Source organism: Cupressus sempervirens, chromosome 7 (assembly GCF_028749045.1).
Source record: "Cupressus sempervirens isolate cs-2001-9-10 chromosome 7, ASM2874904v1, whole genome shotgun sequence".
Classification (NCBI taxonomy): domain Eukaryota; kingdom Viridiplantae; phylum Streptophyta; class Pinopsida; order Cupressales; family Cupressaceae; genus Cupressus; species Cupressus sempervirens.
The window spans coordinates 798,949,208-798,974,270 of NC_143124.1; the positions used below are offsets into that span (position 1 = coordinate 798,949,208).

General features: G+C 35.2%; 1 protein-coding gene across 1 annotated transcript in view; it reads left to right on the forward strand.

The window, feature by feature from the left end:
• The first annotated feature begins 2,946 nt into the window (after window positions 1-2,946).
• The window catches only part of LOC149549779 (Optic atrophy 3 protein (OPA3)), a 34,670-nt gene continuing 12,553 nt past the window's right edge, over window positions 2,947-25,063 (forward strand). Inside the window, exon 1 of the mRNA XM_089793042.1 lies at window positions 2,947-3,301. Coding sequence (XP_089649168.1) covers window positions 3,173-3,301 — 129 coding nt within the window. The 5' untranslated portion in view covers window positions 2,947-3,172. The remainder of the gene's footprint in view (window positions 3,302-25,063) is intronic.

Genomic DNA, 25,063 nt, shown 5'->3' on the forward strand with positions numbered 1-25,063 from the left:
TTAGCTTCAAATTTTGCTTTCTTTTCATGGTTCTAGAGGTTCCTCATGTTATCATGCAAAACTAAGTTATCCACCTCAAATTCCTGAGGTCTGACTTTTTTGTAAAACTAGAGTTGAAGGCAATTTTGATACATGTGGAGGCAGTTTAGGGCATTAAGGCATCTCTCATCGAGGAGTTGCAACTCTTGCAAGTGAGCAACTATGTATTCTTCTTTGAACATCAGATTCTTAAGAAAGATTCTAAGGGAAGGGAGCTCAATTTTGATGGGTAAAACAACTTTAGAACCATAAACAAGGGAAAATGGAGTGGCTCCTATGGGGGTATAGATGAAGGTGTGATAGGCCCAAAGGGTGGGAGTAATTTGGAGGTGCCAGTCATAACCAACTACATCAACAATTTTCTTTAAGATTTTCAAAATGGTTTTATTAGTGGCTTTAGCTTGGCCATTGCCCTGGAGAAAGTATTTGGTGGAAAAATGGTGGGTGATTCTGAATTTCCTACATAATGTGGCAACTTCCTAATTTTTGAAAGGAGTTTCATTATAAGTCATGATGTCTTGAGGGATACCAAAATGACAGATAATGTAGTTCAAGATGAACTTCAAAACATGTTTTCTAGTGGTGTAGGTTAAAGGGATAGCCTCAACCCACTTTGTGAAGTACTCGATGGCGAAAATAATATACTTGTGGCCATTTAAAGAATTTGGATATATTTGACCAACAAGATCAGATCCCTAGTGGGAAAAGGGCCATGGTGTGATGGTGGGTTGCAAGTCTTAAACAAGAGTGTATATTAAATCTCCATGTTGCTAACAAGGAACACATTATTTTACAAAATGATAGGCATCCACTTCCATAGTAGACCACTAGTACCCTGTTCTGAGGAACTATTTTACTAGCATAAGGCTATTGGAATGGACACCACAAATTCCTTGGTGAACCTCTTCTAATGTCATTTTGGCTTCATTTGAACTAAGACATCAGAGGAGGGTTCCATCAAAGTGTTTTTGGAAAAGTGTATCACCTAGGATAATATATTAGGCAGTGCGATAGATAAAGGTTTTGCTTTGGTTCATGGAAAGGGCTATTGGGATTGTTCTGTGATGAAGACAGGCAAAAATGTTGGAGCACGATGGAGACTTAGGACCAACAATCTTACACACTAGCTCTGATTTGGGTTGCTTGAAAAATATTCTCAATAAGAAACTCACACTTAGGATTGTACTCAGGCATGGCAATCATGGAGGCAATGGTGGTCATAACATTTGTTGCTTTGTTATTAGTCCTTGGTATCTAATGAAAGACTATCTTAGTGAAGTGTTGTTTAAGATCTTCAACTATCCGACGATATGGAAACAACTTTTCATCCTTTGTTTGGTATGTAGGAAAATCCTAACCTGTCAGGAGCATGTGTAAATAAGAAAACATTAGTTGTAACATGTGCATATGAAAGATTAGAAACAAATTGAAATACAACTAAGACAAGCTTGAGTTTAACAACTTATGCAACTGCAAATTAAAATCCTCATGCAACCTCAAAGCAACTCAATCAAGGTGTCCATAAGAAGCCTTGTTGGTGTGCTTAAGTGTGAGGGATGTGGATGAGCTCTCTTAAACACAACTATTGAATGAATCCCTTCAAACCAAATTGAATGAATGTAAATATGCAAATGTGAATCTATACTAAAAATGTATGTGAAATGCCTTCAAGCAATGGCTATGAGTAATCTATCCTCAAAGGATTCCATGGATGTGAATGGAAATGTAATTCAATGAAGAAAGAAACCTAACAATGTTATGCTACCATGAAACTAAAGCAAAATCTAGAAACTTAAACAATGCAAACAGCTACCAAAGGTTAGCTCTAAGCATAAAATCTCTAAAAACTCTAAAACCAAACTAGGCTCCATTTCCAGGCTTCATGTGTAGCATTATGAAATATATGCTTCCTGAAAAGGAGAACAAATTGTTCCACTTTTATCTTCTTCTTTTTTGGCACATTGGACTCCACCCTAAACATGGGCAACAAATTTGTTGCGAAAAAATATTCTAAAGAAGCGGGGCATTGTATAGATCCTGAAGCTAGAGTCAGAACCATGTGCATTAGACTTCACTTGAGATATGGATGACAAATTTGTGGTGACAACAATATGTTGAAAAAGGACATTGTGCAAATATTAAAGCTAGAGGCATTACTATATTAAATATCCTAAATAATGACGCGTAACACCATTTAACTATCCATTGACCTATCCTGAAAGTCTATGTATGACTTAATAGATATAAGTCCATAATATTGAAGTAAATTTATGTTAATTGATTAACTCCATTAGATATTCAATTAGTTAAGTTATTTTAAAAAAACAAAAAAATTGTATTATTAATACATACCATAATTACTCACTCCTCTTTAAACACACGAAAACTATCAACTCTTAATTACGGGCCAAAATAAGAGCTAGAAAGAATTAAAAATATCCAACAATTCCTTACATGTCCACTTTCATGGGAATTGTTCCAACCCAAAACTTGCAAGTTCAATCTAGCATGAATAATTCAAACTAAGAGCAAACTTCCATGCTACATATGCAATCCAAAATGGAACAACTAACAAGAGGTCCCCATGCGACTGTTAGGCTTATTTTGGCTAGTAGCGCTGCTCCAATTTTTTAGCAAAAAAATGTCAAGTTAGTGGCCCCATGGAAGCAATATTTCTGCCCTTTTTTAGGCATCTTCTTTTAAATAAAATTTTCTAATGAATATTTGTTTCAAATTAAATTTGGAAGAGAAAATTTAGAGAAGAGGAAAAAAATAAATGCTTATTTTGAGCCCCTCCTTTTTCAAAGTTTATTTTAGAATTATTAGTAAAAAAAGATTCCAAACTGTGCTTTCTTCTTAATTTATGAGTTACAAGAGTTACATGGGTACATGGTGACTACTTGCCCATAAGGACATGGGGTAACCAAGAAACAGAAAAAAAAAAAGAGGCCAGCTAAAATAAAATATCAAAGAAATAATCTTTCTGCACTCGAGGAAAGGGGCCTAATGATGGCTTGTTTGACAAGGCATTCATTCCTTCAGACGAATAAAATGAAGTGAATTTTTTTATCGATGCCCGTTTGGTTGAGGAAAACATTTACTCACATTGGAGGACGGGATCATCATAATAATCATGATTCTTCCACTGGCCAAATTGGGGACATTGTTGATCAGAACTCTAAGCAAGCCCATTGCCTCCAGGCTTAAAGTACAGGCCGCCCGCCACCCACGGTTTCGCGCTTTAATCGTCGAATTTGCTCAGGTTAGTAACTTGGATTAGATGTTTGTCTACTCCCCTTTTTTGTTTTTTCAAAGCCTCTTTCTTCTTTTTGGGTCATGATAAGCTGCAACTTTCTCTGTTCATTTGTTAAATTGGGAAGTATTACGCCAAAACGTGCAAAAGATGCAAATGCTTCACATCGAATTTTAGGATCTTGTGGACATTTATCATGAGGGCTTCACTTTTTCTCTTTGGGCACGATAAATTTTTGAATCTGATTGCATGTACACCAGACCCGAAAAAAACTGAAATCTGACATATTGTTTGCAACGACGATCAAAGGTAGTGATAGTTTGTTTTAGCTCAGGACAAAACAAAATGCCAATTTAGTGACTCCTGGGTTATCATACGAAAATCGTAGTATTGATCTCACCAATCCATTTGTGGGGGAAGTAATCAATCCATAAGTGGGATTTTATCCGACTGACGAAAGTAAACAATGTGCCAGCTGTTCGAGGTCTGCCGTATCTGACTGAATGGCAATTCATAAGTGGGATTTTATCTGGCGGACGAAAGTAAACAACGTGCCAGCTGTTCGAGGTCTACCGTCTCTGACTGAATGGTCAAGTTGTGCTGTCAAAGAGGCAACCTCGCCCTAGATTTACTCAAAGGTGGAAAGCACATTAGAGACCTTATCTTGGATTTTTAGTAGAAACTAGTCCAGTCCAAACTGTGAAGCAATTATTATTGCATTGAAAGTAGAGTGCCACAAACACAGTTGCAACAGCCTAAGTCCTTTACAATTATCAGACTCAAATTCAAGTTAGGGAGTTGAGAGTTTTAGAAACAGCACATTAAACCTATAAGTATCATTTCAATATGGTATTTGCCAGTACTCAGCCAGATGTAATTTTTATAATTAGTAAAATGTATCTATAATACTCAAGAGTTAAGTTTTGGACACTACATTAAATATGTCATGGTCCTTTTGTTAGTGTTGTAATGCCCCTATTGGGAATATTAATCACTAAAACCTGATATTATAAATAGTAAAGATAAATAAAATATGATGATATTCAAATCAATATATCATAGCATCATTAGTATTTGGATCAATACATCTTAGCATATTTCTAGCAGCTAATCACATTGTGAATTCTTAGGAAATGCTTGCAAAATTGCAATTATCAAAGGCTGTTTGTCCTTCATTTGCCGAGAGTATGGAAGTTGGGCCATCCTCTTTATTGAAGCCCAAGAGAAAGGAAGGCTAGCAGGGGGAGTCCTCGCACATATCTTGAATGTGGAAGGGATTTTGTCCTTCCAATTTCCAAGACATTTTCACAATTTCAAAATGAGTTCTCAAGTAATTTGCTAGATCATTGCTAGCTAAGTACCTATTGATGGAGTAACAAGTTTATTCTCAAATGACTGTAATAAATTATTTTCTTCTGTATACACTTGTCTTTATAATTTGTATTTCAATGTTTTCTTCAATCGATGATCTGAAATAATGAATTGCTTATGGATTGGCAATTTAATATTTAAATAATTCTTGAAAGCCTTATAACAGATTTCTGCCTGAATTGAATATAACTATTGCTGATCTTATTTTCAGATTTGTTGCTCTAAATTGAGTATCTGCTGCTGAATATATTTATATGAAACCTGGATATAAATTTTTCTGATTGGTTCCCTTCTCCAATAAATGTCTCTTCCTTTATAACTTCAATTTAGAGAGAGTCATAACTCTTTATCAAATCCATTACCTTTTGTAAGTCACATCGATTCACTGGCTAAACACTTATTTTAATTTTAATTATATGTACATCAATCACCTTTAATTTATTTCCTTCATGGATTCGCTGCGACTTCATTTATCTGCCTAGATTTAAAGGGCAACGATTGAAATATTAGACAGTTTTGAAGATTAGATGCACATATATATAAAACTTAATAAATTAGTCAGAGTGACAGGAACATAATTCTAATCACAGGCTAGATACCATCATATTCAGGATTCAATAATATAATTGTATTACTTAAAGATTGGTATTATAGTGATTTGCTACAGCAACCTTATGAATCAGATGTTCTGAGTACAGTATTTAATATGTAATCCTGGAGAAGACAATGCACTAAGCTTGTCTGATGTTGGGTGTGCTATCTCTGTTGTCACCTATTTCCAACAAATCTAATTGTCTTGTGATAGCCTTTGGCTGTATGCACAGTCTGCAATCCATCTTGCCTGATGAATACAATCTTAGGCTCGCTTTTGGAGGCATAAGCAGGAGGCTTGACCTTGTACTTTTCACTTCCCACTCAATGCGGTCATTCAGATGCTCTCTCTTTTTAATACTATGGGCCTATACAGATGTGTAGAGTTGAGAGAAACAAACTACACTGCGACATAGCTATCACTGGTGTGAAATATAAACTAACGAGGAGTAACTTGCTGATTGTTAGCTTCAGATTACATGCTTTATAATAAATAACTGCATTATTTAAAGACTGGAATTCCAATGATTTGCTACAGCACCCTTATGAATCAGATGTTGTACAATAGTTAATATGTAATCCTGGACAAGAATGATTATAGCTGTGAGTACAATACTGTACATATACACAAGATTGCACTATATGGACAACACCACACACTGAGCTTGTCTGATGTCGCTGTGTGCTATCTCATTCACCACCTATCTCCAATGAATATAACTGTCTTGTGATCTCCTTCAACTGCTTGCAAAGCATGCAAGGTGTTTTCACTGATGAGTACTATCTTAGGCTTGCATTTGGAGGTGCAAGCCAGAGGGTCAACCATGCATTTTGGACTTCCTCCTCAACATGATCTTGTGGAAGCTCTCGTTAATATCATGGGCTTGTACAGAAGCATAGAGTTGGCAGAAACAAATTGCACTCGAGTGTCGTGGGCCCCCCCCGTTTTTTTTGTTTTTGAAATACATGATGCAAAATCTAAACTAATGAGTGTAACTTGCTGATTGTTAGCTTCAGATTATATTCATGATAATGAACCCACATGTACAAATCTTCTCAACGAAAAACTAGCCAAAGTGAGGCCTTGTCACCATTGCCACTCAGATAGTACATTAGCCACTGAAAGTATTATAGCATTATAAGAGAGCCTTTTTTGCTTATGATAACTGAAATTCAATATTAAAAGAGGTATGATAACTGAACTGAAAACATTCTTCTGATATAAAAATCAGCCCTGAGATTATCTTCAAGAATCATTAAAGTCTGCTCAGAATTGTTACCAGCACTAAGCAAGATATAATATGGACTTACGTAATTTTTTGGGAACATAGAATGTCGCTACTCAATCCAAGTACTCCAGCACTCTCCGTTTTTGAACAACAATATTAAGCTCAATTGAAGACCACTTTCCAAAGCTCAGAAATGAGCCTTAACCTTTACTTACCAAACCCATGTGACATTAAGGTCGTGGTACCCACTTCTAGGGGTGATTTGGCATAATTATTTCAGTTCTTTTCCAAAAACGAAAAATTATCACTGAAAATGCTTCACCCAACAAAGAGGAATAGTCTGATAGCTGTAATTTGAGCAGAAGTTCGATTCCCAGCTACTTAGGAAAATCACACCAGCATTCTGAAAAAATCCAAACTTGAACAACACTCCCAAAAGACTCTCATCACTAAAACCAAGAAATCTACATCGGAAGAAAAGGCATATCTTAAGCTTTCTCAAATTCAAAATCACCCACAAAGCCAAAATCACTGTAAGTCTCAGAACAACTAGACTGACTAGCTAGGACAGGTTTCTAACCACTGAAACCGGCAAATAAGTAGAGGGTTTTCATTGTCAACCAGCAAAAGAAAAACTCCTTGAGCTCATTTTAACAACATTCAATTTAGTTGTCAGATCAAGCGTACCAGATAAGAGTCAAAATGAGAATATAAAGACCGATGGAAGAATTAGGGCAATCTTCTTTCAATTTGAATTCATTTCCCTCCAAAGTGCCAGCAAAAGAAAAACTCCTTGAGATCATATTGACAACATTTAATTAATTTGTGAGATCAAGCATAACCAAATAAGAGTTAAAATGAGAATATAAAGAACGAGGCAAGAATTAGGGGAATCTTCTTTCAATTTGAATTCATTTCCCTCCGAAGCGCTTTTCCTAGAGCTCGCAAATATTAAACTTATTTTTTCTGTTCAACTTAGTGTCCACTTTGGAGGCAATTGAATAATCTTTTAAAATATTTAAAAAGCTCTATACCATGGCGTCCTCTTAATGAAATCTATTCTTCCTTTTAAAGCAACTTAAAGTCACTACTTTACCAGGTGATGATGAAGGGGTTTCTTATGACCCCATTACCCTTGCTTTAGTCATAAAGTAACTTTATAATAGAATAAGCGATAAAAGTTACCTGTCTCTGAAAATATTAGAATTCACCACCAAAATTGGATAGTATGGCCTTGAATTGAGAGAGAGGGAAAGCCAAGACCAAGTGTGGAAAGTAGAAAGAACTGCCCAAACCATGAAACCCAAGAAGATCAGAGACACCAACTTGGGACCTCTTGATATGGTTCAAGTGAGAGAGAGGATGACTAAAGAAATGAATTCATGGATGGTGAAGATGATGGTGACAAATGGGATAGTCTATGCAATTGCTTTTCCTCCTACCATGCTATGCCCCAAATTGGTCATCGAATTTGCAATGCAAAGAACTCTAATGCTCAAATGAAGACAATTGAATGTGGTGAAGAAAAGATGCTTGTAATTGTACTATCAAAAAAAGCTATTGTGATGACATTCAACATACCATCTCATGAGGGAGCATTTTACATCACTAATGAGGATGCAAAGATGTATTATCATGACCAAGTGGATGCATGTGCAAAGAAGGATGAATAGAGAGTGGATGGATGAGCCATGGAGTCACTACTCCAAGATCCTAAAGTTGGATAAGTTAACCATATCAGATTTCAAGCAAGAATGACCTCATTGTGATGCTAAGTAGGATGATGGGGGAACTACAACATAATGTTTCGACCTTGGATGTTCTATTTCATAGATAAGATCCTATCAGGAGATGTGGTGTTTGCATGGGCTAGGATTATCAGTGTCAACATCGATCATTAGATGAGAACACTAAAGGACACCATAAGTTTCTACACGACATCCTACCTTGTTTACATGATTGCTAGAATATTCTAATTTCTAGGATTAAGGGCCTTGGGGAGATGTGGAACCAAAGGAGAGTACCTTGTGGATGCATGCTATCCACAACTTCAACTTTGTAGTCCCAAGGATTTCAATATGTTCAATGATGTATTCGCCATGAGAATCATGAGCCAACTACAAGGAACTCTACAAGTGAGGCTCTCGGAAGAGGCAGAGAAGTTGATTGAAGATATGAATCGTGGTACATTCATAATGATAAGTTCACATATATCCACTTGCTTGGAAGCACAAAATACTTGCAGAGATTGCCAAGGTATCGAACAAACAAGATAATTATCATGGAACTCGCCAAACAATTTCTCTCCTACGATAGAATTCTAAAAATTAGACACAAGCCAAGATTCACATTCCTATTGTCTTAATGGTGAGGTGTGTCCTTCCCTAACAAAAGCTAAGTTAGCAGATGCAAAATTGGAGTATTATGGGTGAGGAGCTATACGAGTCAAGACAAAATTGTGATCCCATGGGTAAGATCAAGACAACATTTGGGAATCGACAGATCCACATCGCGCACTTAAAGGACTATTGGACAAATGTGAGTGATGATTTCAAAGTAAGGAAGAGAACATTTCCAAGATTGACAACATATGGGATCAGAAACGTATGAATGGAGAGAGATTCTAGATCAGCTAGAAGATGATGACAATGTAGTTAGAAATGATTTCAAAACACTGCAAAACATGAGCCAGAATCGATTAATTGGGAGAATGAGATGGAGATTAGCCTAGATACTTTGATGATCCCAGTTTCTATCCACACTCAGGAGTGGTTGGATAAAAGGATCATGGGATTGGAAACAAGAAAGCTGCGTTTAACATATGATAAAATGAAGGAAGTCAAAGAGATTGCAAAAGGGGAATCATTAGGGCAGCCCCAAGCATCTAGTGGGGGGTAAGAAGAACCTAGCAGGAAGAGGAAAAATACCACAAAGGTACTGCCAAGTGAAAATTCAAAAGAGAAAGGAATCAAAGTTGAGGTGCCACATGCAAAAAGATAGAAGTAGAGAACTCTTCCTTCTAAAGAAAGTACCACTTCAATGCAAGGAAGAACTATGTGGTCCAAAGGAAAGGAAATACACGAGAGATATCCTTTTAGTTAGAAGATAGCACAAGTGAGAGTTCTTCAAGATATTCACCTAAGTGCCTCTGAATTACAAGGAATACTTTCCCCTACAAATGATAAACATAATGCAGTGGTTGATATTGAGGTTTCTCTTCAAGATGGACAAGTCTCACCTCCTAAAGGAGGTCCTAATGAAAGTGTTATTGTCCTCCCAATTGAGAGTCAAAAGGAGAAGGAGACCCAACTAGAGTGGGGAGAAGACACAATCCCAGATCGGTTATGGGCTACTTTGGAGGATGAGGAGAGCGGTGTCCAGATAGAACAATTGATAACATTGAAGATCTGATAAGTAGGAGATATTTTCTACAAGTCAAATAACGATATTGCTATTAGGATTCAACTGTTTAATTTTTTGAGTCAAACTCATTAACCCATGTTACATGAGTAGTAGTTCACATGAACTCATCTCTCATGAGAATTAATGGAAAATTTAGTAGATAATGCATCTAGGTGATGCTCACAAAGGTGAAGCACTGAGACTTTGTGGGAGGTCACCTATCCCAGTACTACTCCAGCTTAAGTACACTGAACTATGGAGTTCTCTCTCCATGTTCAAACCCACTTTGCTTGCAACCCCATTTGCAAAATCTTCAACAAGTATTGTACCTTATGAACCATTCATTAGAAATCTCCTTAAGCTCATCAATTGATAAGCAGGAGATATTTTCCACAAGTCAAATTGTGATATTGCTGTTAGGATTCAATTGTGTAGTTGTTTGAGTCAAACTCATTGACCCATGTTTCATGAGTAGTGGTTCACATGAACTCATCAATCATGAGAATGAATGAAACACTTAGCACACATTGTGTCTAGATGATGAGATGAACCATTGAGACTTCCTGAGAGGTCACCCATCCCAATTTTACTTCGGCTCGAGCTTGCTTAACTTTGGAGTTCCATCCACAGTTAAACCCACTTTGCTTGCAATCCCATTTGCAAAACCTTCACCAAGTGTACTACTAGGAACTTCTGCAGGAGTGAGGACTTGTCCATTTTGAGGAGATCCTTGATATCAACCATCACATTATTATTATCATTTCTAGGGGAAATCATTCCTTCTAATTCAAAGGCACTCATAGGTGAATATCTTGAAGAACTTTTACTTTTGCTATTTTCTGACTCTAAGGAGATCTTCCGATGTACTTTCTTTCCCATGGGCTGCATAGTTCTTGCTTGCTTCAAAGTGGTGCTTTCTTTGGACGAAGGAGCTGTTTGCTTTTGTCTCTTTGCCTGTGGCTCCTCAACTTTGATTACTCTCTCTTTTGATTTTTCACTTGGCACTTAAGTACAGAGTAACCTCAATTAATATATTCTACTTATCAATTGACGAGCTTAAGGGGCTTTATAATGAATGGTTCATAAGGCACAACACTTGCTGAAAGTTTTGCAAATGGGGTTGCAAGTTAAGTGGGTTTAACCATAGAGGAACCTTTGTAGTTAAGCGTGCTCAAGTTGGAGTAGTATTGGATGGGTAACCTCCCAAAAGTCTTGATGCTTCACCTCTGTGAGCATCACCTAGATGCAATGCTTGCTAAGTGTTTTATTCATTTTCATGAGAGATGAGTTCATGAGAATCGTTACTCATGAAACACGGGTCAGTGGGTTGATTCTGAAAACTACACAGTTGAATTTTGATAGCAATATCACAAATCAAAGATCTTATCCAATTGGAAGAGGAAGAAATCAACTAACAAAGAGAATGTTTAAGTTGATTAGAGATGACTTTGGGACTCACAAAGTCCAAATTGCTATCCCAAGGGTGAGCAAAGCAAAGAATAATATGTTTGATTATGAGATAGTGAAGCATGATTTGGGGACTACTATGAAAGAAATAGAGTATGAGGAGGCCAAGGAGGGTATCAAAGCCATGAAGAGAAGGGTGAAAAATGAAGTTGGAAAAAATAATAAATACAAACAAGAATGCCAAAGGTTGGTAGCATTCTAAAGGAATGCCTTCAAACCAATCAAGTAGGCAGATCCCTCCATTACACCACCACTTTAACTTGACAGAGGAGACATTAACAATAAAGAGAGTGTAAGGTTCACACTTTAGGAGGCTCAATCTTGGGTAGACAAAGTAATATAGGAAGGATTAACATTCAACCCAAGGTTAGTGGAGCAGTTTCAAGCACTTATGGCACTTAAAGATAGATTTCATGCTTTCATCTGTCTTTGGAATGAGTTTCACTTTCAACCTATTAAAGAAAATATTATACCTCAACTATGGGTTATGGTAGACACTCATGAACGAATACTGGTGAAGGGCAAGCTGATTAAGGTGGGAGAAATGAATAATATAGAGGCATGACACTTTTCTCTAGCTTACAGGCTGGAAGTTTTGGAAAAGATAAGGAATGATACCACTCATCTTGGTGTTTCAGTGCACAACATAATTACAAATACTTCAGGTGCCATTGCAATTGCCTTCTATTTCTAGGGGCTCAATAGAGAAAGCATGAACTTATAGAGATTCTAAGTGAAAGATTGAGATCTTTCATTGGTAAAGAGAATGGTATCATCAGGATTGAGACTTTAGAAGGCTTCTCATCTCTTAGACTTTGCATGACTTTAGTAGGAGATAATACAACTTAGTGGTAGAAGACAATGGTGACAACCAAGAATGAAAGGGATTTAGTTAGAGAAAGATTCAAAACACACCTACACCTCCAATGAATGAAGTCGACAACATGGTGTCTAGGTTTGTGGAATTAGCAAAGAGAGAAAGGGATAAAGGAAATATCATTCTGGATCATGATTTGATGTAAGCCTTTGTGGCTTGCGATTTTCTTATTGGTTAGTTGCCTTAGTTTCTGATTTTGATTGGCTCCACATTTGTGGCACCCTTTGATTGGTTGCTACTTTCATGGGATTTTTCCACTAGTCTATTACTGGATACTTGAATCTTATTGGTTGATGGGGGTGACAACCCTAATTAGGGTTTGTAGGATTCAATCTAGGCCATTGATTTTGATTTAATCACGGTCGTTCATTTTAATTGAGCTCCCTATATAAAGACTACTTTCATTTGTAAGGGAGATGTTGGAAAATTATTGCAAGAATAATAAATTTGCTCTACTCATCATTGTTGTGTTTTGCATGGTGATAGTTGTGATCAAGTTTGTGTTATTGCATGGTTACCTTCATCCTTATTTAGAATGGATTTCATTTCAAAGTTGTTGAGATAAAGTAAAATAGAATTTGCTTAGTTTAGTTGAATGTGGTAGTTGTGGATGTTCACTTGCAGGGCTCAAACAAATCCAGGCCACTAGCCTCTTACTAGTTGCAAGTGTGTCTTGTGTGCTTAGTTGATGAATGATAGCACTTAATTTCAATTGGTATTGATTTTATAGTTTGCATTTATTTGATGGGATAGAGGAGAAAATATTGATTTTGAAAATTTGTAGTGTACCATAGAAGCTTGCACTAGGTGAGTCAAGCTTCTGATCAAGCTCCATGTAGAGTCCAAGCCATTCACAAGTCCTTGCATTCGAATTTAAGATTAAAATAAGAGTCAATAACTTAATTTTAAGCAAGTTGAGAAGTGAAGAGTTGAAAATTAAAAGCAATAATTTCATCGCACATTCTCAAGCCATATTTGTTAGAAGTGTATTGTCAAATCTTGAGAAACAATGCAAGTCCCCTAAGTGATTACCAACAGATTGCATTATTTCATTGAGCATCTACCCACAATTAAAGGAACCTTGAAGTCATTTCATGATCTTACGTTGCAAGCTTAGCACGAGAGATGACCTTATATCAAGAGAGGTTGATCGTTTGATGTTTCTCCTCAAAACATCAACCATTTGATTTTGCATGTTGTAGTGGAACAAAACTCACATCAACAAGTATCAGTTCTTCACAGGTTTTTTTTAATACAAAGCCCTATAATCACATGCATCCTCATTGTACGGTCATTTTATTTTACTAGTATAGAAGAAGCAACATGGCTAGAGTTAGGTTATATATGTCTCATCTAAGTAACTTTTTAATTTTTCTTTCAATTTATTCCTTATATCTTTTTGGGTGGCTTTAGGTTGTGATGATTACTGGTTTGGCTAATTATAGTTCATTGGTGTGCTTAAAACTCAACTTAAAAAGTAATCCTGATGGAAAACTGTCAAGAACTCCCTTATGCTTGTCTAAGATAGATTGAAATAAATATGTATAGTCTTCCTTCCTTTGGATGAATATCTATCAAGGATCATACATTGTGTTATTTGCTATACATAACCATGTCTAAAAGTTCTTTCCATCCTTTTTGACAACACTACTCTTGGAGATCCTTTTGATAGGCCTTGTAGAATTACTTTCTTGCCATTATGCTAGAAACATAGTACCATCTATAAAAAATCTTGATAATGTTTACCTAAGCAATGTAACCATTGAATGCCCAAAGCCATATCCGTATCTCCCATATTTACTATCTAGAAATTTTCACTTAGTTGATGTCTTGCCAAGTTAAAGCTTAGTTGCTGAATTGTTTGTGTACAAGAGCTAGTGAATCCATTGCCATGACTACCTTGAAACTTTAAATTTTTTGGCTTCTAACTTCATCTTCATTACCAAACCTTCATTAATGAAATCATGGATAGCACCACTATCCACCATGAGATTCACTTTTTGTCCTTGTACAACATTATACTATATGCAAAATCTTCATCATCTTCATCATCATTTCTCCACTATGAGACTTGGGCACCCTTGAAAGTGTGGCCAATATACTATATGCAAAATCTTCATCATCATTTCTCCTCTTTTTCCTTTCATTTTCAAATTCCCTCTCCTTAATTCATCATTTGCTATTGCTTCTAAGTTGTGTACTTCTTACCTTTTTGAACATCAATGACAAGGTTCCCATCATTCCTTACGAGCAAGATACAAACCTTTCTTTTGAAGCTTTCTCTTGGACTTCTCCATTATGTTGAATTACAAAGGCAATGCCTTTGGTTGCCAATTTCTATTTTAAGAGGGTTTCTTATGCTATCTTGGCAGTATATTTTTGGAATAGGTCTTTACTTTAGTTGTTTTAATTTCTAACCTTAATACCTTTTGGATTGCATCTTGTAGGATGTTGGATCAAGAATGCCCACCAAGCCATGCGATCTTAATGGTATATTCTTGGAATAGTCTTGTCCTTAGTTGTTGTAATTTCTTAACTTAATGCCTTTTGGATAGCATCTTAGAGTGATGTAGGATCAAGAGCACTCACCAAGTCACACAATGACTCCTTTTTCCCTCAATAAATAGGTATATGAGCCTTCCCTCAGTAACACGGGATCATGATCACATAACACTCCACTGAACCTGGTTGCTTAATTGTGTCAACTCTATGAAATGTCTCTAGGATGCTCCTGATCAAATTGATCTATTAGGTGTTGTATAAATTCATCATATGTTGCCATGCTTTGATGCCCTTTTTTGACAATTCCGTGGTGCCACCAATCGTGCGTAATCCCCTTTGCTTAAAATGGAAAACTTAATAGCATCTTCTTCTATCATGGGGCCAAGATAAAAATTTGTGTCTAGGTTTTGGATTCATTCTTCCACAGTGACCTTCCCCAGTCCATTGAAACTAGGAAGAGTAGTCTTACTCACTCTCTGTTGTAATTCATTTTTGAGCTCCCTTCTGTCTTTTCATGAGATATTTCTTGTTCTTGCATCATAATATTCACAAAATGGAATATGTTTTTTAGCTTTAGGGTCAATTGCTGAATATGCTTCTACACTTTTGTCAAGGCTATTTATTGCCATGTTGGGTTCTTCTCTTGGTTTTTCTTTAGGTAAGAATAAAGACCTCGTTGAATTTAGGTGATGATCTTAATGGTGTTCTATTAGCATCTGTTCTATTGGTTTGGTTAGACCTAAAAGTATTGATTGTATTGTTCATATTTTGAAGTGTTAGGAGAAGCAATTCTGTTGTCTTCTCTTGTTGCCTCATAAAAGCCCTTAATTCGTTTCCCAGATTAACCATATTATCACCCATTTTATTACCTTTAGTTGGGTTGCCACTTGCATCTAGTTTTCTTTTTTCTCTTTCTAAGGCCCATTGAGCTCTTTGGTTTAATTGCTTATACTTCTCTATCCATGGATTGGCAAGATCAATGCTCTGATACTAATTTTAATTCCTCTCTTTGGGAATATTCCTGATTTCTATGTCTGCAAACAATATTAATCACTTAAAACAAATATTAGAAATTTTAAATATCTGGAGATTATGGTAATATTCAATTAAATACATTATAGCATTATTAATATTTGGGTCAATACATCATAGCATGTTCCTCACAGCCAACCACATCATAAATTCCTAGGAAATGTTTGCTTATGGCAATTATCAATGAAAGCTTCATAGGCTGGATTTAATAACATTTTCTTTAACTTATGTTATGAACTCTCATATTTAAGTTTGGTCATTATTGAGGATGTGGACTATTGCTACTGGATTCCATGGCTCTCTAGTTTTTAAGAAACAATGAATGCTCAATAGGCTGGATATGATAGCATTTTATAAAACTCATGTTATAATCTCGTGTTTGAGTTTGGTTGTAATTGAGGAGTTGGGCTATTACTACTGGATTCCACAGCCCTATAATTTGAAGAAACAGTGAATGTTTCATTGGCTGGATTTGATAACATTTTCTTAAATTCATGTTATGATCTCTCATGTTTGATTTTGGGCATTGTTGAGGAATTGAGCTATTGCTAATGGATTCCATGACCCCTTAATTTTGAAGAAACAATAATGCTTTATAGGCTGGATTTTGATAACATGTTTTCAAACTTGTAATATGATCTCTCATGTTTTCCATCTTTGACTTGGGTAAAACTCTACACTGCTGAATTGTCTAGAAACTGAGCTGTTTCCAGGTATAATTTCTACCTGACTTGGGTACAGCTTGGAATCTACTGTAGGTTTGCACAGTGTACGGTTTGTAGTGGACAGAGTTGTCTGGAAGTGTCACAAATCGTATCTGGGTGATTCTGAGGTTATTTATTTCCAAAGTTTTCAATGGATTTCTAGACCTGTAAATTTTTAAGGCATATTAATCTATTTTGAGTGTCAACTGTACCAGAAAAGAAAAAGTTTGGCAGACTTGGAAACATGATTTTCAAACAGCTCAAAGAGGAAAGCATATTTTGATAGGTCGAAGTTTGGGTCCTTATTCTTTGCAACCTTATGTTTTTAAGGAAGAAAAATAGAGCTCGTTGTTCCAGTTATCAGCACTTCACCTCTACTTGCTTGAAACAGTATGTGATTCCAATCAAACCAAAACATATAATAAATTACCTGATGTATTTTTAATTTCTGATTTTCTTATCTTTTAAAGTTTATCTAAAAATTAAAAATTATAGCATAAACAAACTTTTATTTTTTGTTTGATCAGTAAAAGGCTTAAGCCAAAACCTTTAACTAATTAATTACACGGTTCCTCCAATTAATCGGGGAGTTCTTAATCCATTTACACAGCTGATGACTAATTTAGGGGCATTCCCCTATATGCATCATTAAGAGTTCCCAGATGGCATTTTTTATTTGATAATGGCCTTTGTAACTTTGATATATGCTATTTATGGTTATGGTTTCCCTTTATTGCTATATATCTCCTTGCCCATCTTTGTAAAATAGCCTGTAGACATTACTTCTTGACCAAGATCATTGTTAGATTGACCAATTGAAAGATTTAATTATATAAGATCACCCTTGAATTAACAGAGAAAATAATTGAACAAGAAGTCCTTACTTATATCTTGATATTATGACCTATCCTTGATTAATGTCTTAATTTGTTGACTGATTTAGAAAGAGTTAGCGTTGAATGTATTCTTGGTTATTATTTTAAGATTATAAATTTAGGATGACTTAATTAATTTTTAGGAGAGAATCCTCACCATCTGCTACTTTGTTGGCTAATGTATCTCTTTATTTCCTTCTCGATATATATGTTTAATACTAATTTCTTCAAATTGATCGACTATCTTTAATGCATATTTAAGTTTAGAGTTTAATATCCAATTAGGAGTATTTCTTTTCCTTAATACATTTAGAATAATTTGTGAATCCCCTTCAATGACTAAATTCCTAATGTCCATTTCCAAGTTAAGTTTTAGAACCTTAGATCAAGGCTTCTAATTCCGCTAGATTATTAGAGAGTACCCCTAAGGGCTTGGCATGTTTAATATTCCAATTATTATTTTCTACCTCTATAATACATGCTTCCACTTTATTGAGAAAGGAGGTTAAATCCAAACTTTTGTTAGCAAAAATTCTTCTATTCCTCTCTTTCCATATTTCCTATAAAAGTATGGATGGAAAATTTCTGCAGACATGGAATTCCCATGTTTGGGCCAGCTATTAAGAAAATTCCTTAAGTTGACAAGAGAAGTTGTTGACCAGTGGAGATTTTGACATAACCATTCCCAAAATTTTCTAGAAAAGGAGCATAGGAATAGTAAATGCTTAGTTGTCTTAGATTCATTTTCACATAAAGAGCATCTTGACGGCCCCTCAAAGCCCATCTTAGTAAACGTATCAGCCATAAGGATTCCCTTTTGCAAAGCTGCCCAAAGAAATATTCCTTCCTTAGGAAGATACACTAACATCCCAACAGACATCGAGGGGAATATCTATCTTTTCCCATTGATGAGAGTTAATTATCATTTCATATCCTCTTTTCACACTATATTTTCCACTCTTTGAGGCACCCCATATTAATTTATCCCTCCTAGCTTTGTGATTAACTTGTCTATTTTCAAGAAATTGTTCATAAATTTGTTTTCCTCGAGTTGACGGATTTGTCTCGTAGAATGATTTCCACTTCCAACCTCCACGTTGGTCATTATTGATACTTTGTTTTAAGTCACTAACATGATATCCCCATAGACTAATTAGAGTATTCTTAATATTAGCTGGCAAGTTAAGGCTATCGGGTGGAGGAAGTCCATCCCATGAATCTTCCCAAAATAGAGCATTCTCACCTTGGCCAATGTCCCAAGTAAGATAATTGGATACAAGGGGACGATAATGCAACATGAAATTCCAAGTTCTTGATCCTTTAGGCAGGTTTATGGTTTGAAACAAAGATAAAGGATCTGAGCTATTTAAATGTTTGTGATATAAATGCCTTTTCCATTTGCTTTTGTGTTCACGAGACATCCTCCAAATTAGTTTTGCTCCTAGAGCTTCATTTTGCCTGCTACAGTTCTTTATGTCTAGGCCTCCATATTCTTTAGGTCCAAATATACTTTCCCATTTGATCAATGCTTGTTTCTTCTCATCTTTAGTGCCTTTCCAAAAGAACTTCCTTGCTTGATTTGCTATCTAGGTTTCTTTTTACTCCCTTGGGAAGTGGAAGACATGACAACTAGCATGTTGGAATGGCAGACAAAATTGTTTTAATCATGGTTATTCTTTAAGCTTTGATTAGCCATTTCCCTTTCCAACTTTCCATTTTTTGTCTAGTTTTTCAGATATAAGATTCCATATTTTACCTTCTCTGGTACCTTTTTCCAAATGAATGCCAAGATATTTACAGGGAAAAGCTCCTCCTTTGTATCCCATTGTATTACAAATATTTCTTTCTATTTCGGGAGGAGTATTGAGAAAGAAAATCTCTAATTTGGCAGAATTTACTTTTTGTCTTGATGCTTCCATGTAAGTTTTAATTATGTCTTTAAAGTTACAGGCCTTTCCATTGTACTTTCTCCCGGAAAGATGATGTCATCTAGAAATTGTTGATGTGTTATTTTAGGGACTTCCTTTGTTACTGTGATTCCTTTAATTTTTCCATTTGATTGAGCCTTCTTATGGCTCTGCCAAATGCTTCAGCTATAATGATAAAGAGGAAAGAAGAAATTGGGTCTCCTTGTTTAATACCTCTAAAAATGCTAAAGAAATCTTTAGGTGAGCCATTAATGAGAAAGGAAATTTTTGGGAGTTGAGATACAATTATATATTAAATTGACCCATTGGTGTGAGAAGCCAAAGGCTTCCATAGTTTTACATAAAAATCTCCAATCTACTTTATGGTAAGCCTTATGAATGTCTAACTTCATTAGCATACACGATTCCTTGTTGATTTGTGCCGAATTTATAAGTCCTTGGATAATAATTATACCATCAAAGATTGATCTACTTAGAATGAAGCTAGTTTGTTCTTCAAAAATCAGTTTAGGTAATACTATTTTCATCCAATTTGCTAATGCTTTAGAAAGTATTTTATAGATGGTGTTACATAGTGCTATGGGCCTAAAGTCCCCAGTTCCTCATGTTCTGATTTCTTCGAGAGTAATGCTAAAAAGGTATTATTAATCTTAGCTAAGAGAGATCTTGAATTTCTGGTTGCCTCAATAGTCTCCCATAGATCGTAGCCCAAATATCCCAACGTTTTTGAAAGAAAAAGGCTTGAAAGCCATCCAAACCCAAAGATTTATCTGGATTGAGGTCAAAAAGGGCTTCTTTAATTTCTTCTAAGGTGAAATTCTTGTTTAGATATTTGTTATCTTTAGCTATTAATAATTTGGGAAGAGTAATTTTCATTTTGTTCTTAGATTAGATTATTCAAAATTATTTAAAAAATTAGTGTAATAATTGATGAAGACTTCTGCTATTTGGCTTGGATTTTTTGTTTCATTTCCATCGTTTGTCCTTAATCTTTGTTATTCTATTTATATTCCTTCTGTTAAGAGTGCTGTTGTGAAAAAATTGTTTCTGCCCCTTCTGTTAACCATGTTTGATTTCTGTTTCCAATAGATTTCTTCTTTAGCTAGATTATTTTCTTGTTTTGGGAGAAATTTTCTTTCTCTAATATATTTATCATTGTCTATTCCTTCTTTTATAACTTCTTCATTAAGCTTTTTAAGTTCCTTTTCACTATTTAATTTTTCTATAAATATGTTGTTAAAATGCTCTTTATTCCATTTTATTGTTTTTTTTATCAATTTCAATTTTTCTACAAAACAAAACATTTTTGACCTTTCAAATTCACCCTCAAGCCACCATTGCTTTATATTTTAAAGAAAATTATCATCTAAGAACTACATTTTCTCGCATTTAAAAGGATTCCTAGGTGGTTTATTTTGTTCACCTATTTCTAACCTAATCGGAAAGTGATCAGATCTTGCATTAGGAAGTATAATAGCATTAAAAGAGAAATTGAAATTGCTTAGATCTCCTTTGTAAATGAATTTATCTAGTCTCTCTGCTATGTAGCAAAACCCTAATCTTCTGTTATTTCAAGTGAATATCCCGTTAGTGGTAGGAATATCTATTAGATTGTTCTTTGAAATCCACTCTCTAAAATTTGGCATCACTTACGATACAAGCCACTCTTTCTTCTAAGTTTATGAGAGCATTAAAGTCTCTCCCTTAAAAGAAGTTCTTTGATAGTTTTACCGATTTCATTCCATTCTTCTTTCTTGTTTGCTGTTGGTATTGGTCCATAAACATTAATAAGTGTGAACTGAACTTCACTTTTAAAACTTCTAATTTTGGTATTGGTCCATAAACATTAATAAGTGTGAACTGAACTTCACTTTTAAACTTCTAATTTTCCCCCCATCCAATTATTTTTAGTTACTTATGGTTTAAAATCAATCTACCTTGGGTCCCAAATAATTCCAATTCCTCTAGAAGCCCCTACTGATTCTACCATTTCTGTTTTCCACATTCCCAATTTCCTACTTAGTTTCTCTCACTCTACTTTGTTTAGTTTAGTTTCTTGTATTAATACTACATCTGATTCAAATAAAGATAAAATGTGCTTGAGCAGACGTTTTTTGATAGGGGCATTTAGTCCCCTAACATTCCATTTTGTGAGTTTCATGGCTCAATGGGAAGGAACTTCCCCTTCCCTACATGAAATAAGTCGTCAATCTACTTTTGATTACTGACCATACCTATAGTTGTTCTGAGTTTGGCTAAAGATTTCCTCCCATGTTTTTATCTTTGTTTACCACATTATGGGTGATCTGTTTATTAATATGCCTAAATTATCTGAATTGCTACTTGCATTATGCACACTGTTTGCTATAGATGCATCTACTTTTTCTTCCGTATCTTCTCTTAGCTCTTGCAATATTTTGTCATACAATCTAGCGTTTTATCAACCCCATCTATGGCTATGTAACTCAAATGCTCAATTTGGTCTCCATACCTTTGCTGTTATTATAGCCTTGTATACTTTCTGAAGGTGCTTGAACTCCAAACTCCTCCTAGCATTGGATTGTTTGTGCCTTATTCTCTTCCAATCTATCTTTATCCCATACATTGGATACTTTATCTTGACTAATTGTCCCACAGTTCCTTATGAGAGTTACTACTTCTACTGGAATGTGATTAAGATTGCTCTCCTTAATTCCTTCCACCTCTTAATGATCAATTAGAATGTTGTCATCCTCAAGTGGATTTCTTCCTACTATTGGAGTTTGCCAGAACTTATAAAATTTCCTTTTTTCTTGTGCTATTTTTGAGGTTTCCATCTGCATATTTGTCACTGCTGCGAGTGTAAAACTCAGAGTCTCACTGCCATCTATGTTTTCCCAAAAAGTCCATATTAAATTTTTCCTTGCAATTGATGGAGTTTGTTTTTCCGTTTTTGACTAAATCTACCTCTTGAATATTAGTATGTTCCAAGTCATTATCAGCACAAGTGTCCTTAATCTGACTCTGAGGTCTTTCTTTACTGGACTTATGTGTACTCAAAATCTTTGTTTTTCTTGATTGAATGACCTTTTGACTTAGCTGCCTTATCTCCATTAGGAGTTTCTTCCTTACACATACACTTATGAATAATCAATAGTTGCTCTTACAAATTTATGCGAGTCTTGTGAGCATCCTGCCATAAGATGAGTTGGTCACAAATGTCATTATGAACTAGCATAATGTCCTATACTAGTTTGTTAAATGTCCTGATGTTTTCCTTGATAGCTTTAGTATATGGATTTTGAAGCTTACATTTATTACATTGCTCCAATCTATTTATATTTTCATCCATTTTTGGGATTTCTTGAAGGTTCTTTTTTTTTAAAACCACCACAACCTTTTCCAGATCTTCCAAATCAGCTGTAATTTTACATTGGTTGCGATTATTGTTGTTCTTGTCATATGGTTTGTTCTGATCTAAATTGTGATTATTTTTCCTGCCACTATCCCTCCTATTTCTTGACTGGGTATCTAAATATATCACCCCTTGTTATTGATACTCTCATCTTTGATGTTCTCTATATGATGTTGTATTTCTTTTGCTATTTCTGTTAGCTCTCTTGGTTGTAAGCTTTCAGTCCCAGAGACTCTTTTGTGGTCTTTTGTTGGAGATTAAGAATATTATCTTATCTAACCTTATTTTATCTTAGTTGTGAGAGTTAATTGAGCCTTGTCCTGTTCTTCTACTGTAGTAGTAATATGTGTTAAGCATATGTCATCCTCCACAATCTCTCCTTCTACATCCTAATTTGGAATGCATATCATACTAGCTAATTTATGTTTAGGTCTATTAGGCTCTGTGTTTTTATTCTGACTTGATGTTCAGTCTGCCTTAAGAGTGTCTCTATTTCACTAGAAATGGGATTATGGTTTTGATCCTTTGTTTCTTTATCCTCGTGACAATCTATTCTATACAGATTTATTCTTTCAAAATCTATTACCTCTGGGCATGATTTTCTCTTTTTCTGTCTTTTTGTAAGACCTCTTTTTCCTAGATTGTTCAATCCTGCCTCTGACTTGGGTGATTGGAAGGTTGAATATTTAGTGCAGTTGATTACCCCCCTAGCAAGGTTTTGACTAGTTACGGGGTACAATTTTTAAAGGTTTGATTTCCTAGCATTCTTTCATCTTGATGATGGGTCATTGAGTATGATCCAAAACTTTGATGGTAAAGATTGAAACACAATCATCCCAGATAATTTTTTTTTTAATATATCATGGATTGTGGAAATCTGCTTACTTTAGCTTGATTTCCTATTGACAGAATAGGTAATGTCATTTCCATATTCCTTTTTTGAATTGGAATCAAATAATACTATATTTTTAATATCCCCATGATACCATATGACTTGCAAGGTATATGATGATCTATTCATAATTATTTTAGTTGGATCCAACTCCTGGTTATCAACTCTAATGTAACTAAAATCTTGATTTCATTACTCCTTATAATAAGGGTCAAAACCTATAATATCTCCCAACGAATTTCCCATTCGTTTTACTATTTGATTGTGGAATAGTTCAACTGGGACATTTTTAATCGCTACCCATGTACGAATTACTAATTTGTTTATGCTTTCTCTATCAAAATTAGGTGACCACACCAGAAAATTTATGCTATCCTTTATAGAAACACAAAGATTCATTGAGTAATTCATTCCTAAGTATTTTTCTTTTACAATGAAGATGAGTAAATATTCAGATAGAATAGAAATACTTACCTGGCTATCAAAAGCTTCTTGTATCCAATTTATGAAATTTGACTTTTTTGTTCTTGGGCCATTACAGAAAGCAGAAAGACCTAATTCTGTACATTCAAACCATCGGTCTTCACTGGAGTAATTGCTAATGATTTGTATATTTTCAGAAGGTATTTGCCTGTTATTACCTCCTATGATTGGGGTTCTTGATACACGAGACCTTTGATTCTTGATCCACGAGACCTGATTATCTTCCCGATTAATCAGATTAAGCTTTTCCGTGTATTTGGTTCTGGCAAAAAATGTTGCCTGCCATTCTTGGTTAGTTAAAATAGACTGATGATTTTTTTATCTGATGTCGTTCGCTGTTACCTTTCGTTGACCAATGGCCAGATTAGAGGGTCTGATGGAAGACTCTGATACTATATTGTCCTTGAATATATCTGACATAGTTGAATATTTCAATTTTTTTGTAGATTGAAAGGTTCATTTTTGTTGTACTTTGTTTTGCTGAACAGCTTAATCTGCTTTTCCAGATTTGCCTTGAAGTTTTCTGTTCTCTATTGCAAAGCCATTATTTTAACTGAATGTTTTTCAATTCTTCTATGTTTATTTTATTTTTTTGATTCCTTCCTTACATCTTTAGAGTAATGGTTTCTAGGGTAGATTAGCCTCTGCGATTTTGGATCTTTCCCGGGCCTTATAATCTTTTTAGGATTTTGATTCTGACACCTTACTGTGATCCATCCTTCCTCTTCCAATTCAGTTGCATCTACTTTTTCTGATCTGGATCTTACCTGAGGTGGTGAGAAGATTTTATGATTTTTACTGAATTGATCCTGCTTATTTCTTGTTATACTGTCTAGATCCATCTTTGCTAGGGCATCAAAGTGACCAGTATAGGGAGAAAGATTATCGATATTGCAGATGGCAAGTTATGCATCGTTTTCCCATACTGTGTTCTGTTAAATAACACCATCTAATTCGCAAGGGTCAGTTCATTTTCATGATTTATTGCACTATTCGCTTTATTTGCTGATTTCCATGAGCATTG